Genomic DNA, 16,642 nt, shown 5'->3' with positions numbered 1-16,642 from the left:
TTTTTTACAGAGAGGAAGAGAGAGGGATAGAGAGTTAGAAACATTGATGAGAGAGAAACATCGATCAGCTGCCTCTTGCACACCCCCTACTGAAAATGTGCCCACAACCAAGGTACATGCCCTTGACCGGAATCGAACCTGGGACCCTTCAGTCCGCAGGCCGACGCTCTATCCACTGAGCCAAATCAGTCAGGGCTAGACCTGTGATTTTTAACTGGTATGCTGCAGCACACTGGTGTGCTGCAAGAATTTTTAAAACATGCAATACCTGACTAGTCAGGGCACTGACCTCTTTTCCCTTAGATTGTCAAATAAAAGATGACAACAGCCAACACAATAGCCATTGATGTGAATGAATAAAAATTATAACTATTTTTGACAGATCCGCAAAAAATATATGTAAATTTTGCAGTGCTGCAGAATTTTAGTAATTAGTTTGTGTGTGCCATGAGATGAAAAGGGTTGAAAATTGCTATTTTAGACAAATGGCGCTGGAATAACTGGACATCAACATGCAAAAAATGAATTTAGACAAATACCTTAACGTTCACAAAAATTAACTTACAATGACTATAGGCCTAAAAGTAAAATAAAACTATAAAGCTCCTAGAAGAAAACAGAGGAGAAAATATAGATTACCTTGGGTATAGTGATGACTTTTTAAATACAACACCAAAGGCACAATCGATGAAAGAAATAATTGATAAGCTACATGTCATTAAAATTGAAAACTTCTATGAAAGACAGTATCAAGAGAATGAGAAAGTAAGCCACAGACCGAAAGAAAGTATTTGCAAAAGACACATCTGATAGAAGACTGGTATGCAAAATATACAAAGGGCACTTAAAGCTCAACAATAAGAAAATAAACAACTTGATTAAAAAATGAGCAAAAAACCTGAAAAGGCACATCACCAAAGAAAATATACAGATGACAACTAAACATATGCCACGATGCATCATATGTCATCAAGGTAATGCAAATTAAAACAATGAGATACCACTACCCACCTCTTAGAATGGCCAAAATTTGAAACCCTGACAACACCAAATGCTGGTGAGGATATTGAACAACAGGAGCTCTCATTCATTGCTGGTGGCAATGCAAAATAGTACAGCCACTTTGGAAGACAGTTCAGCAGGTCTAACAAAGCTAACCATAGTCTCACTATACAATTTAGCAATAGTGCTCCTTGGTATTCAACTGAAGGAACTTAAAACTTATGTCCATACAAAACCCTGTACAAGGATGTTTATAACAAAAGGAGTGGATCCAGAGACATGGAAGCATGGAACAGAGTGTGGAATCTTGGAGGGAAGGCTGGGGAGGGTGGATGGGTGGGAAATAATCAACCAAAGACCTGGTATGCATATATGCATAACCCATGGACACAGACAATAGGGTGGTGAAGGTCTACGGTGGAGTATGGGGGCGGGATGGAGGGGGCCAATGGGGGAAAATGGGAACATATGTAATACTTTCAACAATAAAGATTAATAAAAAAATTTTAAGGACCTTTATTACAGCTTTATTAATAACGAGAGGCCTGATGCACGAAATTTGTGCAAGGGGCTTGGCCCTCACAGCCCCGGCTTCATCTGGAAGGTCATCTGGAAGGACGTCCATAAGGACATCTGGTCTAATTAGCATATTATGCTTTTATTATTTATAGATTGCAAAAACTTGGAAGCAACCAAGATGTCCTTCAGTAGGTGAATGGATGAATAAGCTGTGGTACATCCAGGAAATGAAATACTATTTAGTGTTAAAAAGAAATGAGCTATCAAGCCATGAAAAGACATGGAGGAACCTTAATGCATATTAATATCTGAAAGAAGTCACTCTGACAAGGCTACATACTGTGATTCCAAGTACATGACATTCTGGGAAAAGCAAAACTATGGAGACAATAAAAAGACCAGTGGTTTCCAGAATTTAGTGGGGAAGAAGAGATGAATCGGCAGAGCACAGGGGCTTTTTAAGAGCAGTAAAATTATTCTGCATGATACTGTAATGATGGATACATGTCATTATACATTTGTCAAAACTCAGAGAATATACAATACCGAGCGTGAACCCTAATGTAAACTATGGACTTTGGGTGATGATGATGTGTGAGGGTAGGTTCACTGATTGATTGTAACTAATGTACCACTCTGGTGCCGGATGCCAATAGTGCAGGAGGCTGTGCATGTGTGAGGGACAGGGGGTATATTGGAAAACTCTGTACTTTACACTCAATTTTGCTGTGAACCTAAAATTGTTTTTTTAAAAAAGTTTCTTAATTAAAAATAACACACTTGTACTGGCTTCAAGGGTCTTCTATTTGAGCAGAGGAGACACTATTCTTCACTGTCCTTTGGGCACAAAGTGGAGAAGCCCCTACACCAGGATTAAGGTTAACTCCAATTACAAAAGGGTCCAAAAACTGAACACATTAAAACTATCACCTCGACCCTGGTGTCCCCAAATCCTTCTTTCTAGACATCCAGGACATCTTCATATCTGCTTCACTGCACCTGACTGGGACCTCTACATTGCTCTTTCCAGAAAAATTTCATATGCTTCTTTGCCTTGGCTATACTGAACATCTCTCCTTAAGGTCTCATATCTTTGCCATTCACTCACTGTGCAACTTTGGGCTGGTCACATCCCTTCTCTTGGCTTCACTTTCTGCCTCTGTAAGTTGAGTAGAAGGTTGAGCCCTCAGAGTGGCAAAACTCAGATCAGGATGAGGTCCTTTACTAGTAGATCAGCATCCTATTTCATTGCGTTTCTAGGATCACAAAAAGCTGATTTAAAAACTGGAAACCAAGCATTTTATGAGAGATGGATGCTGAGTACCCTCTGAGATGTCTTTAGGGACAAAAGACACACATGGTAGACTTTCAAAGATCCTGACAAGGTCCCATTCCATATGCCATAGAAAGTAAATCATTACTTTTGGAGGAAGACAATTTTAGAAAAGTTTGCCATCTTCATACATGATTGAACAGAAGGAAACCTGCAAATCTGAAGTTGAGCCAATTTCCTCTCTTGTAAATGTGACAGGGATTGTGAGTAGACAGAAATAATGGAAGGAAGTTCTAATGTGGATATAGCCCCCAGGGGAGAAATGTCTACTGAATGGGCTGTGGGGAACAATTTAGGACCCAATTTCAGCTCTACCTGCAATAAGGTACATTTATCCTGTGCCTTAACCTATCTGAGCCTCATGAGTAGAATAAGGATTATATTAGTACCTACCTGCCAGGGTTCTGGTGGGAGGTGATGAAATAACTCCTATGAATATTTGCAGGAAGATTGACCAGAGAAAACCCCTTAAGCAACATTGCTACTAGGCCCCTCCCTGACAACTAGTAGGCAAATAAGCAGAACACACCATCTCATGTGGGGTCCAAGGGCATATGGATAGTTCTGTCTCACACCCAGTACTACTCAGGGCCACCCAGACCTAGCTGGGTAGATGAGCCCCACATGGGCAACAACCACAAGCCCCTCCTGGTGTGACTGGAGAGAGGCCTGCCAAGAGGGGGCCAGGAGCACACAGACCACTGGGCAACCTGCCTGCAGAGCAGTCACTCCCTCCCTCTTTCCTATGCCTCCTGGGATCCAACTGATACTGCAAAACCCATAGCCCACCACTAACAGGGAAAGGCAGGTCCAAGGGATATGCTCCAAATGGGGAAAGCAGTTTCTCCAGACACCGGATGTGTGGTGCACAGATTGTGAAAAGACCCAGGCAACTTAGACACTGGGTCAACCACTTTGAGGCAGGCCCTTGTAACAGGGCAGCTAATCACCTTGGCCCACCCTGCACCCTCAGTGGCAAACACCTGCAGCCCTCAGCCACCAAGTGAGGTGTGGGCAGTGCCTTGCACGGTGTGCATGAACACGCATACGTGCATGCGACCTCTAGTCCATGGTATACCACCAGGTGTCCCTCTAGACCAGATGCTCCTTGCCTAGACTTGGGACAGGATCAGCCCTGGGAGGAGAGAGGGAGGGGGACGGGAAGAGCATGTAAAGAATCCCCAGAGGCTCCCCACCCCTGACCTGAAGGCAGCCCTGGCAGGAACACCATGCGCCCCTCTAGCCACACTAGGGCTGACATCCCAGGGTGTGGGCATCTCCCAATGCTGGCGCCCCCAAGGGTCATCTCTGGGAGGGGCAGGGGCCAGGATGGGATCCCAGAGGGGCACATAAACTCTCTGACCCTGGACCACCCCCCACTTGTGCCCTCACCCCCTCGGGGACTTGGGGAGGAGCCAGTGACATCACCAGAGGTTCCAGGGCACCAGCAGCTGTGTGACAGCCCCGCCACGTGAGCTGCGCAAGCCAATGGCCCTGCCGTCTCCCAGGCAACACAGAGGTTCCCAGTTCCTCCCCCACTGCGCCCCTGCTCCTGGTCCACACTGCAGAGAGCCCTGGCAAGCTGACAGGCGCTGACACACAGGCCTACAGGCAGCCCTGAGACAGAGAGAGGGAAAGACTGCCTGAGAGCCTGGGAAAGAGGAGCGTCTCTCCTTCTGGGACCTGGATCAGGACAGACCATGCCAAGGACGAAGAAGGAGACTCAGGGAGGGTGAGCTTGGCCCCTGGAGACCCCTCCGCCCTGCACCCCGCCCCCCCTCCCAGCAGGACTACTGTAGCCTGCCTGCCAGGGAGCAGTGTGTGGAGGAAGAGAATGGCGGTCCAGCTGGGCTGCAGAGGCGCTGAAGGGGAGGAGAGGCAGCCCCGGGTGGGAGGAGGGGGTCTGCATTAACTCTCTCTCTCCCCTTTCCTATTCACAGGCAGTGCAGACCTGGGAATTTCTCTGAGTCCTAGGCTCTCCCCCAATTCATTTCCCACCCTGTGCCGCCCTGGTCTGCGCCCAGAGCCAGTTCCCGCCCCTAGTAGCAGCCTCCACGCTGGCGCTGGCAGACACTGAGGCCATGGAGGTGACGATGCTGCAGGACTGGTGCAGGTGGATGGGCATCAGCGCCCGCAGGGGCCTGCTCATCCTGGGCATCCCGGAGGACTGTGACGAAGACGAGCTGCACGAGTCCCTGGAGGCCTCCCTGTGGCAAATGGGCCACTTTGAGGTGCTGGGCAAAGTGTTTCGAGAGGAGGACAATGCCAGTGCGGCCCTGGTGGAGCTGGACCGGGAAGTCAACTATGCTTTGGTTCCCAGGGAGATCCCAGGCATCGGGCGTCCCTGGACCGTGGTCTTTGTGCCCAGATGCTCAGGGGAGGACTTTCTGGGTCGCGTGTTCCACTTCCTGGAGCAACAGGGGCAGACTGTGGAGAGCGTGGCCGGAGCCCTGGGGCTGGGGCTGCGCAAGGTGTGCTGGCTGAGGTCTGTCAGTCAGGCCATCCAGCCCTGGGTGGAGACAGTGCGGTACCAGCCCCTGGGGGTGTTCTCAGGGAGGGACCAGCCAGCCCCGGGGGAGGAGTCCTTTGAGGCCTGGCTGGACCACACCACTGACATGCTGCTTGTGTGGCAAGGGGTCTCAGAAAGAGAGAGGAAGAGGCGGCTGATAGAAGGCCTCCGAGGGACAGCCTTGCAGGTGGTGCACGAGCTGCTGGCAGAGAACCCTGCCAGGACGGCCCAGGATTGCCTGGCCGCCCTGATCCAGGTGTTTGGAGACCACGAGTCCCAGGCCACCCTGCGGCTCAAGTGCCTGACCGCTCAGCAACGGTCAGGCGAGACTCTCTCCGCTTTCGTGTTGCGGCTGGAAGTCCTGCTACAGAAAGCCATGCTGGAGGGGGCCCTGGACAAGGCCTCAGCTGACCACTTGCGCATGAGGCAGGTGCTCACCAGGGCCAGCATCATTGAGCCGCTGCGAGAGGTCCTGAAGAGGCTGGGCATGGTGGGGAGGCGTCCAACTTTCCTGGGGATGCTGGGGCTGGTTAATGAGGCTGAGGCATGGGAGGCCCATATAACCAGGAGCCTAGAAGCCCAGCCGGCACAAGGGGCTGCTGCCAGGGCCAGTGCCCAGGCTGATGCCAGAGCCAAAGCTCAGGCCGAGGGTGACAAGGTGGTGGAGAAGCAGCAGCTGCAGGAGAATAGTGACAACCGTGCCCCTGCCCTTGCAGGCCTGGGTCAGACAGCGCCCTCAGAGGCCCCTGGGGGACCCATGCCTGCCCACATGTGCAGTGCTTCCGGGGCAGGTCCGGGAGGTCCTGGCACTGTGCCAGAGGGCTTGGCCCAGGCGGGAGACCGAGAGGCCGAGGAACACCCCCAGGAGGGGCTCAAGCCCATCCCAGAGGAGTCGGAAAGTGAGGACGGGGCTGGGGAGCTGAGCCCCCCCCAGGCGTCCGGTCGCCCCTCACACCCGCCCACGCCCACCTATGCTCCCGCCAAGGAAACCGGAACAGGGGGCAGAGGCTGGAGCAACTTGGACGCGACCCAAACGGTACAGAACGTGATTTGCTCAGTGAACTACCAGATTGATTACTGAGACACGGCGTTTAAAAAAAGTTCAGAGGCATTCAGGGATTAAAAATCATTTATTTTCTTTCAATTTTTCTTCCCACGTTTAGCCAAGCAGTTTGTTACAAGGAAAGTGTTGAGGTGGGGAAGCTCAGGCCCCTGGACGTCCCTAGTCACGACCTCTCCAAGCCGGAACAATTTCATACATTTTAGCAATTCCATCCCACCCCCTTTTCTCCCTCCCTCCCACAAAACCCACCTCCCGCCATCTGTAGGGCAACCAAGTGTTCTAATGCCGACCTCGGAATTTTCGCCCTTGGTTTATATTAAGAATAACATTTAACTAATGTTGGTTAAATCAGTGCTATGAAAATCAAGCCAATATCTGATTCTGGACTAGACTTATGTCCCTGCTCATTTCGCTAGGGTTCACATATCCAACTTCTCACCCCTTGTCAACTCACCTCTGGTTTTGTTGGAAATCATGGCTAGGCCCCTTCACCTATGATTGCCCTCTGTATGGACAACAAACTTTATCACCCTGGTAAAAGGCAGACCTAGAGACATGAAGTTCCCACTTCCCATCCCAGACCCATCCTGCCCTACCAACTTAATAACTTCAAACTGAACCTTAACATGTGATTGCTGGAGCCCCAGCAGCCATATTACACACAAGAGGAGGTAAGCCTGGGGTGAAAGGGCAACAGGAGAAGGAAGCATTCGAGGAAGGAAGGGAAGATCTCTAGGCACACTGTAGACCTACCTCCTGCAAGGTTCTGTTTTTCCAAAATTGTAAGTCAAATGTTTACCCCACTATTACAGACTAAATGTTTGTATCTCTCATCCTCAAATTCATATGTTGCTGAGGCAGCTGGTCAGAGACCCCAGGAGGAGGTGGGGGTTGTGACCTATGGGCTCTATTGGCCATTAGAAGTTCCTCTCTGTGTTGTCATTCCCTTTCTTCAATGAATTCAGTAAATGTTTCTCTTCAATAAACTTCATTGAATGATTCAGCTGAGTTTCGCCTCTGCTGTGGGCAATTGAGGGAAGGGTCTGCTTGGTGTTGGGGGGCCAAGAAAGGATTTATGCCCAGCACCCATAAGAGACTTTTTCTGGGCATCCTAATGGCCATGTCTTCAGCCTCCTAGGCCCTATGTAGCCTGGCTGCTCCCCCTTGTGGGTTTTCCTGTGCTGGCTGCTACAGTGGTTGCAAAGATTGCTGCTGCTCTAGGGTGCCTTCGTTCTCTGCACATGACCTGGACATTTCCAAACTTGGCCTTCACTAGACACTACTGTAGTTTGGTTTTGATTCCTTGGGTATGCAACACCGTGGCAGGTTGGGGAGGGTAGAAATAGCTCCTCTGTTGGATGCCTGGGTTGGCTGTCCCAGCCTTCCCACCCCCCGCCCCCCCACTGGCATTGCTAAGCACTGTGAATCCCCAGCTGGCCCGCTTTCCATTCTTCACCCATCACACACTCTTGTCCCCCAAACATCCCTCATTATGAACACCAAGGCTGGCCATTTGTCAGCTGGCAGGAGTAGGCTGATCAAGGATGGGTAGGCAGTCACCCCAGTACACCCCAGAGCCCTGCAGAGCTTCTTGCAAGGGCATCTGACCTTACTTCTGGGCACGTCTATGGCCCTCTGGTCTCTGAACTGCACACGTGATCTCCCTGACCTGATGACACTCTGGGCGCCCACACCCCTGTCAAGGATCCTAGGACCTCTGGTCCTACCTGCTGTTCCTCCCCTCCCTTCATCCTCTAAACTGATTATTCCTGGGTCTCTTGGGATCTAAATAGCCACTGCCATGCCTACAAATTCCTGCTATCAGTGCTTCCAGCCCAGGGGAACTGGCAGACCTTCTTGGACACTGTCCCAAACATAGCCCAAAGATGATCCTGAGTACCAGATTACTATTGCCCCTCCAGCCTCATCCCCAGAAGACCCTTCCCTCAATTGCCCACAGCAGAGGCGAAACTCAGCTGAATCATTCAATGAAGTTTATTGAAGAGAAACATTTACTGAATTCATTGAAGAAAGGGAATGACAACACAGAGAGGAACTTCTAACGGCCAATAGACCCCATAGGTCACAACCCCCACCTCCTCCTGGGGTCTCTGACCAGCTGCCCCAGCTTCCCCCACACCACAGCCCTCCCACCCTAGTCTCCCTCCCTGAGGGCCCCTTGATTGGACTTTAAAGGACCATGGACATTGGTGATGTCCACTCATTGCAGGGCTCCCTCCCCCTATGGATGACATGCTGGGGCCTGGCCCTGCCCTGTGGCCTGCACAGGACAGACAGAGGACACTGGAAAACACAGCAGGGGACACTCCAGCATGCTGAGGAAACTGAGTCACAGGGAACAACAGGGTGGCATCAGAGCATCAGGGTGTCCGTGGAGCCTCTGGCAGCCGCCTTCTACCACTGTACAGTTCTTCCCGGGGTCACTGGGTGAGCGCCAGACGCGCCCTGGTCCATCCTTCTCATCCGTTCTTCTGGGCCTGGGCTCGGGGTCTCCGTCTGGGGTGGGAGTGGTGGTAGGGAACTGCTCAGAGAAGAACACACACATCTCCACAAGCACAAGCAGCGGTTGGCCTAAATCTACATCAAGAAAACAGAGGCTGAGCTCACGACACTGGACAAGAGCTGGCAGAGCCTTGGCTGGCAGTGGGGCTCCCAGCACGTGCCGGGGCTGAGAGGTGACTGCCCCGGGAGGGTGGGGCAGGACACCCACCTGGGTTCACACACACCAGGTGGTTCTGCACAGGAGCCATGGCGTGTGTGTGTGTGTGTGTGTGTGTGTGTGTGTGTGTGTGTGGAGGGGGGTGATTACTTGACACATGGGTCACTATGGGCCTATAGAGAAATGAGTTGGGGTCTCCCCAGGGGATGGAGAATGGGGGTCCCCAAAAGTGGCACCCCTGTGGTGGGCTCTAAAGTCTCCCAGTCCACACGGGTGGCAGATGTCTTCAGGTACCCCTCTCCTAGGCTGAGATGGGCTGCTCAGCGGTGCTCCCAGGCCAGCTGCCCAAGTTGGTAGGGGTTGGGGCTGAGGCCAGGTGTGTTGCTACCATGTGGGGGCACCTCTCCCCATCCCATTGGGTGTCAAACATGGTCAGCTTGGTGACTTGGAAGAGCTGATGGTGGTGGTCAGGCCCCCATAGCATGGTGGGGGAGTAAGGGGTATGGTATGAGCTGGGCGGGCCCTTCCCTGGGCCCTGCTCCCCATGTGGGGTGAGGAGGTTGCCCTGGCCTGGCTTCCCCCTCTTCCCCCGCCTCCAGGGCTCTGCTGCCCGAAAGGAGAGGAGGGTGCCGGGCCTTGTGAGCCTATTTGCCAGGGGAGGACATGGGGGGGCTCAGCTCCCCAGCCCCGTCCTCACTTTCCGACTCCTCTGGGATGGGCTTGAGCCCCTCCTGGGGGTGTTCCTCGGCCTCTCGGTCTCCCGCCTGGGCCAAGCCCTCTGGCACAGTGCCAGGACCTCCCGGACCTGCCCCGGAAGCACTGCACATGTGGGCAGGCATGGGTCCCCCAGGGGCCTCTGAGGGCGCTGTCTGACCCAGGCCTGCAAGGGCAGGGGCACGGTTGTCACTATTCTCCTGCAGCTGCTGCTTCTCCACCACCTTGTCACCCTCGGCCTGAGCTTTGGCTCTGGCATCAGCCTGGGCACTGGCCCTGGCAGCAGCCCCTTGTGCCGGCTGGGCTTCTAGGCTCCTGGTTATATGGGCCTCCCATGCCTCAGCCTCATTAACCAGCCCCAGCATCCCCAGGAAAGTTGGACGCCTCCCCACCATGCCCAGCCTCTTCAGGACCTCTCGCAGCGGCTCAATGATGCTGGCCCTGGTGAGCACCTGCCTCATGCGCAAGTGGTCAGCTGAGGCCTTGTCCAGGGCCCCCTCCAGCATGGCTTTCTGTAGCAGGACTTCCAGCCGCAACACGAAAGCGGAGAGAGTCTCGCCTGACCGTTGCTGAGCGGTCAGGCACTTGAGCCGCAGGGTGGCCTGGGACTCGTGGTCTCCAAACACCTGGATCAGGGCGGCCAGGCAATCCTGGGCCGTCCTGGCAGGGTTCTCCGCCAGCAGCTCGTGCACCACCTGCAAGGCTGTCCCTCGGAGGCCTTCTATCAGCCGCCTCTTCCTCTCTCTTTCTGAGACCCCTTGCCACACAAGCAGCATGTCAGTGGTGTGGTCCAGCCAGGCCTCAAAGGACTCCTCCCCCGGGGCTGGCTGGTCCCTCCCTGAGAACACCCCCAGGGGCTGGTACCGCACTGTCTCCACCCAGGGCTGGATGGCCTGACTGACAGACCTCAGCCAGCACACCTTGCGCAGCCCCAGCCCCAGGGCTCCGGCCACGCTCTCCACAGTCTGCCCCTGTTGCTCCAGGAAGTGGAACACGCGACCCAGAAAGTCCTCCCCTGAGCATCTGGGCACAAAGACCACGGTCCAGGGACGCCCGATGCCTGGGATCTCCCTGGGAACCAAAGCATAGTTGACTTCCCGGTCCAGCTCCACCAGGGCCGCACTGGCATTGTCCTCCTCTCGAAACACTTTGCCCAGCACCTCAAAGTGGCCCATTTGCCACAGGGAGGCCTCCAGGGACTCGTGCAGCTCGTCTTCGTCACAGTCCTCCGGGATGCCCAGGATGAGCAGGCCCCTGCGGGCGCTGATGCCCATCCACCTGCACCAGTCCTGCAGCATCGTCACCTCCATGGCCTCAGTGTCTGCCAGCGCCAGCGTGGAGGCTGCTACTAGGGGCGGGAACTGGCTCTGGGCGCAGACCAGGGCGGCACAGGGTGGGAAATGAATTGGGGGAGAGCCTAGGACTCAGAGAAATTCCCAGGTCTGCACTGCCTGTGAATAGGAAAGGGGAGAGAGAGAGTTAATGCAGACCCCCTCCTCCCACCCGGGGCTGCCTCTCCTCCCCTGGCAGTGCTTCTGCAGCCCAGGCTGTGTCCCCACCCTTGGAAAACCCACAGGGACTGCAGCCTCCTTCTGATACTGCTCCCAGGCAGGCAAGCTGCAGCTGGGGTGGGTGCAGTGCGGTGGGGTCTCCAGGGGCCAAGCTCACCCTTCCTGAGTCTCCTACCTTGTCCTGGGGGTGGTCGTTTCTGATCCACGTCCCATGCAGGAGCGATGCTCCTCTTTCCCAGGCTCTCAGGCAGTCTCTTCCCCTCCCTTTCCCTGTCCCAGTCTCAGGGCTGCATGTGGGCCTGCGCATTGCATCAGCACCTGTCAGCTTGCCAGAGTTCTCTGCCATGTGGACCAAAAGCAAGGGCGCAGTGGGGAAGGAACTGGGACCCTCCTGGTCGCCTGGGAGACGGCAGGGCCATTGGTTCGTGCAGGTCACGTGATGAGGCTGTTTCCAGAGCTGCTGGAGCCCTGGAATCTCTGGTGATGTCACTGGTTCCTCCCCAAGCTCGGGTGGGGCGTGGCAGGTGAGGGCACAAGTGGGATGAGATAGGGTCAGAGAGTTGATGTGCCCCTCTGGGATCCCATCCTGGCTCCTGCCCCTCCCAGAAATGACCCTTGGGGGAGCCAGCATTGGGAGATGCCCACACCTTGTGATGCCAGCCCTGGAGTGGCTGGAGGGGCCCATGATGTGCCTGCCAGGGCTGCCTTCAGGTCAGGGGTGGGGAGCCTCTGTGGCTTCTTCACCTGCTCTTCCCCTCCCCCTCCCTCTCTCCTCCCAGGCCTGGTACTATCCCAAGGCTAGGCAAGTAGCAACTGGTCTAGAGGGGCACCTAGTGGGATTCTGTGGACTAGAAGCCACAGGCACTCAGGCAAGGTCAGGCACACTACGCAGGACGGTGCCTACACCTTACTTGGTGGCTGAGGGCTGCAGGTGTCTGCCACTGAAGGTGCAGGGTGGGCCAAAGCGATTCGCTGCCCTGTGACAGGGGCCAGCCCAGTGAAAGGTGCCATGGCTTCTCCCATTTAGCTTACTGCAAGTCTCAATTTAAAAAATGGGCTTGTGCTACTTAAAGTTCTACACCTTGGGACTGTATTTTACTGTGCATCTTTGGCAATTCCTTCCCTCTTATAGCCCTGCTTTGGGTGGAACAACAGAATTGGGATCTCTGCCTGAGTGTGTGTATAGGAGAGCTGGTGTGTACCCACAATGTGTCTCTTATCCCCTGTGCCCTGGCCAGCCTCTTGGGCTCTGGGACAGTGCTCTCTAGTCCCCTAGGCGCAGCATGAGTATTGTGCCTCTCCAGAGACCTCTGTTTGTCTGACCCGGAGTCCTTCCTCTTTTCTTTGCCACCTGGGGTAGACACTGCACCAGGGCAGTGCTGCCTCAGCTCAAAACAGAGCTCCAATCCCAAGGGTCTCATCATCTTGCACCTGTCTCATTATGTGATCTGGGGCCCCGTGAATAGCCTCTCCATCTGTGAAATGGTAAACAGGTTTCCTCGGGGTCACACCCCCAGGTATTTCGCTACCTCCCTCCCCTTCTCTTTTGTTGTTTGGCATCTGGTCAGAATCCTTCTCTGAGACTTGCTTTCCCCACTCAAACTTCACTGCTCAAAGTTTTCCCGAGTGTCCAGCTTGCTCATGCTCCTTCTTAAATCACAGCCCTGGTTTATTTGTCTATGACCCTATGGATGGGCATTCAGGCTGTTCCAAGTCTTCAGCTGTTACAGACACTGTTGCCAGCAGTAACCTGCACATACCTGTCTGAGCCACTGTCGGGAGTAAGGCTTTGGCATGTATACCAAGAAGTGGTTTTGTTGGAACTATGGCTGTGCCCATTGCCGCCATGATTAGGCATTGCTACTCCATTATCTCCCATGTGTGGCTCCGCTCACTCCCCCTAGTAGCTCAGGTGTAGTCCTGTGTACCTCACAGCCTGAGCAGCCTTTGGTCTTGTCTAGCTTTGACCATTTGCCCATCCCATGGGGAAAGGCACTACCATGTTACCATGTATCTTCCATGTATTTGGTCATCAGTGAGGTTGGGCATTTTCGCACAAGTTTTTTGGCCATTCTTAGTTTTTCTTTTGTGAGTCTTCTTTCCTTGTTTTCTCTCCAGGGATGAGAAGCATTGTTGACCTGTTTCTAGGAGAAAGGTCCTAGTGTCAAGTTCAAAGGCACGCTCATATTTTTACACTCACCTATCTCTGAGAAGTAGACCACATTGGAGTTCATCTCATAGTTGCACCTTGGCTTGCCTATATGGTCTTACTCCCTCCCCCAACTTTCCTACCTCCTGGCTTGTAAATGAAGAAACATGAGTGTTCCATCACAAACCACGTTTCCCAGTTGATCTTGTGCATAGACTCCTTCCCCTTGTCCCCATTGAGGGCCAAGACCGTTGTACAGGCGAACTGCTGCTCTTAACACCCGCCTGGCAAATTTCTGTCCACTGAACCTCAACATTAGTCCACCTGCCATGGCTTGCACTTCATGCTGTCCTCTTTCTTGGTTTCCACCATGATTTGCTTGGGATCCTTCCTTAGGGTATTCCCATGGGAGCATATGTGGGTCCCATGTCACCAACTGTAGATTCAGTTCCACTGCTTTCAGTCTCACCTATTTCTACCTTCCTTTTGTCCCTTCCTGTTGACTCTACAGCTCTGCCTCAGAGCACCCACTCTGCCAAGGCTAGGCTGTGATGCATCTACTGCCTCTCCTTTGTCATCTCATCTTGCTCCACCTCTCAACACAGTTGACGCTCCTTCCTTCTCAAAACCCTGTCATTTCTCTGTTTCTGTGACACCCCACCTTCTGGTTGGCCTCCTCCCTCTTTGCCTACTTGTCCTTGGAATTCCCACCAGCAGCATGGGAGCGGTTCTGTGTGCCCCACAGCCTGAGCATCCTTTGATCTGGTCTGGCTTTGATTATTTGCCCATCCCAGTTCAGTGTGATGGCAGACTCCCAGCCTCAGGCCTGGAAACCCCAAGGTCCTCTCATTGGAGGGTTTGTCTGCCTGCTGATGGTTCCAAATGTTCCTCTTCCCTGAGCTCCACATGTGCTCATCAAACTGCCCACTTGCATGCTCCATGGGAATTTTAGAAGGAATATGTCCAAGCCAGAGCACTTCATCCCCCTCAGCATACTTACTTCTTCCCCAGGCTTCCCCAAGGGCTCCACCTACCACCTGGTTGCTCAAGCAAAAATTCCAGGATTCTTTATTCCCTCTCTTTTGTTCCTGACCCCAGTCTAATCCAGCATAAGATTTTATTGACATTAGTCAGTGACTGCTGCCCCTCTCCATGTTTCTGTGGTCCCTGAACCTGCCTCCTTCTCTCTCTGCCTCTACTCTGCCCTCTCTCTACTTCACTCCCACTCACATGGCAGCCAAGGCAAACTCTGCAACACCACCAGACCAGCCTCCTCTCCTCCCTTGTGACAGATCCTCCCTGTGTTTCCCCATCTCCTTAGAGTAAATTCCAAAGTCCTCTTCCCATGGTCAACAGTCCCCCCACCCCGAAGATGGCCTTCTCTTTCCTCACCACCCACCCCCAGTCCCTGTCACTAGAGTCCTGCTGCGTTGACCTTCTTAGCTGGTCCCAGAGCACACCCAGCTCATCCCCACCTGTGGTCTTTGCCTTCCCTCTTCTGCTATAAGGGACAATCCATGGCAAGAACTTCCCATGGTGGCATCCTTCTCCTCCTCTTCCTTTCCTTCATTCAAGTCTCAGCTGAAATGTTCCCTCCTTCCAGAGGCTTCCTCTTCCTGGCCAGCCACATCAAAAGTGGACCCCGGAATACTCTCCATTCATATTCATTTCATATTAGCAGCATTGATTTATGTGTCATCACATGATAGATGATGGTTTGGGTTTTTGATTTGGGGCACCAAGGGCTCCCTCCCCAGATGACAAGCTCCCCAAGAGAAGGGTCCTAGAACCAAGTCTTGCCCAGAGGAGGCCCTTGGTGCCTTCTTTTGAGCAAGCACTTTAATGTGTCAGCCTGCTAGCACCTGCCAGGGGCCTGGGACCTGAGGCCATGACATGAATCAGACCTGTTGTGTGGTGAACTGGGTAGCAGGGAAGCAGAGAAGGTCTTCTGCAGTAGTCCAGGCCAGAGGGTGATGGTCTGGGCCTCCTTGGTCAGAAGAGTTTAAGAGAAAAGGGAAGATACAGACTCCAGAGATGGAGAAAGCACAGGAAGGGCTCAAGCCTGGTCCCAGATTTCTCACTGGTGTGTGAACCCAGAGGAAGGAAAGGCCCTTCCCTGATGTGGGGAATGCAGCAGCAGCTGTCTTTCCTTTGCCTTTTTGAGAGGAAGAGAGAAATGGGGTGATGGGTGGGGATGAGTTCCTGTGATCACACGGCTATTTAAGAATCCCGTGTCACATCCAGATAGATACACACTCTGCCTTCTTCCTCCTTCCTCCCTTCTACCCTCATCACTCTACCTGTACCCATTCCCCCACCTGGCCTTATGGGCAGCTTGGCTCCCTGGTTAAGGTAAAGGAATTGTGATTGTGCTATCTGCTCAACTCAGCACCAGGAGATCTTCTATCTTTCAGCTTAGTGCCCCTGACTGCCGACACTGGGCCAGACCACAGGAAGAAATAAACCTAGAAGCACTTCATGGTGAGGTGGTGTGGAGATGCTTCAATCAGGATTCACAGAGGCCCAGGGCCATAAGGTGACAGGATGCTTCCAAAACACACCTTCTTTAGTACTAGCTGTTGAGAATAAAGTCCAGGGGATGGCCAGCTTAGCTAAGAGCATAGATATTGTGTTCCCTGCCATGATGGGTACAGTACCCCTATCCAGGCTTTGCCTTCTTTGACATGAAGGGTATGGCCAGGGTCAGAGCGACAGGGAAGGGAGGGATAGCAGAAACTCAGGAGCCTTTAATCACTAACACTCTGGGCATAGTGACATCCTGGCTGCAGAGTTGGTTTACTGCAAAGCAGGCCTGGCCCAATGTTGTTCTTAGGCTGCATCCTACTCTCCCAGCCCTGCCTCCTCAGGGAGAAGGGCAGGTCTGCCTCTCCTGATCCACCACTTCTGTGCATGTAATAAAGGTGTATTCTGCCCTATAATGCCTTGACCCCAGTGACTGAGTTCACTTCCTACCTCAGGACACTGACCCAACCCAGTGCAGTGGGTCCTTCGTGAGCTCTGAAGGCTCTGCCTACTTGCATATGGCTCCCCTTCCTGGGCCCTCACTCTCCTGACTGGCCTCCAGTCTTCTCCAAATGCAAGCACACTTTTAGCCCTTTGGGAAGCTATTTTCAACCTTTCTCATCTCATGGCACACAAAAA

The 16,642-nt window shown here is 53.2% G+C and overlaps 2 protein-coding genes across 4 annotated transcripts; one reads left to right on the top strand and one right to left on the bottom strand.

Annotated features, from left to right (window-relative positions):
- The first annotated feature begins 4,381 nt into the window (after positions 1-4,381).
- On the top strand, positions 4,382-6,444 carry LOC102259002 (paraneoplastic antigen-like protein 6B). The gene is made up of 3 exons (XM_014539596.1): positions 4,382-4,586; positions 4,795-6,113; positions 6,162-6,444. Exons 2-3 carry the CDS (start codon positions 4,936-4,938, stop codon positions 6,442-6,444), a joined length of 1,461 nt encoding a protein of 486 aa, XP_014395082.1. The 5' UTR covers positions 4,382-4,586; positions 4,795-4,935.
- A 1,988-nt stretch (positions 6,445-8,432) lies between these two features.
- On the bottom strand, positions 8,433-11,709 carry LOC102256199 (paraneoplastic antigen-like protein 6B). 3 transcript variants are annotated; one of them, XM_014539598.1, is made up of 3 exons: positions 11,507-11,709; positions 9,953-11,271; positions 8,433-9,904 (listed from the first exon to the last, which is right to left on the bottom strand). In XM_014539598.1, exons 2-3 carry the CDS (start codon positions 11,128-11,130, stop codon positions 9,751-9,753), a joined length of 1,332 nt encoding a protein of 443 aa, XP_014395084.1. In that variant the 5' UTR covers positions 11,131-11,271; positions 11,507-11,709; the 3' UTR covers positions 8,433-9,750. The 3 variants fall into 3 exon arrangements, with proteins under 3 accessions (XP_014395084.1, XP_014395083.1, XP_005866178.1); XM_014539597.1 differs by having other exon boundaries at positions 8,433-11,271; positions 11,489-11,708; XM_005866116.2 differs by having other exon boundaries at positions 8,433-11,271; positions 11,507-11,708.
- Between the last annotated feature and the right edge of the window lie 4,933 nt (positions 11,710-16,642).

The sequence above is a fragment of the Myotis brandtii genome, unplaced genomic scaffold (assembly GCF_000412655.1).
Source record: "Myotis brandtii unplaced genomic scaffold, ASM41265v1 scaffold2207, whole genome shotgun sequence".
In the NCBI taxonomy this organism is placed as follows: Eukaryota; Metazoa; Chordata; class Mammalia; order Chiroptera; family Vespertilionidae; genus Myotis; species Myotis brandtii.
This window is presented reverse-complemented; position numbering and strand designations above follow the sequence as displayed.

Excerpts from the sequence above, each read along its gene's own strand:
- LOC102259002 (XM_014539596.1), top strand. The coding sequence starts at position 4,936 with ATGGAGGTGACGATGCTGCAGGACTGGTGCAGGTGGATGGGCATCAGC. Across the intron at positions 6,114-6,161 it reads GCGCCCTCAGAGGCCCCTGG|AGGTCCTGGCACTGTGCCAG; the intron begins GGGACCCATGCC and ends GGCAGGTCCGGG.
- LOC102256199 (XM_014539597.1), bottom strand. The coding sequence starts at position 11,130 with ATGGAGGTGACGATGCTGCAGGACTGGTGCAGGTGGATGGGCATCAGC.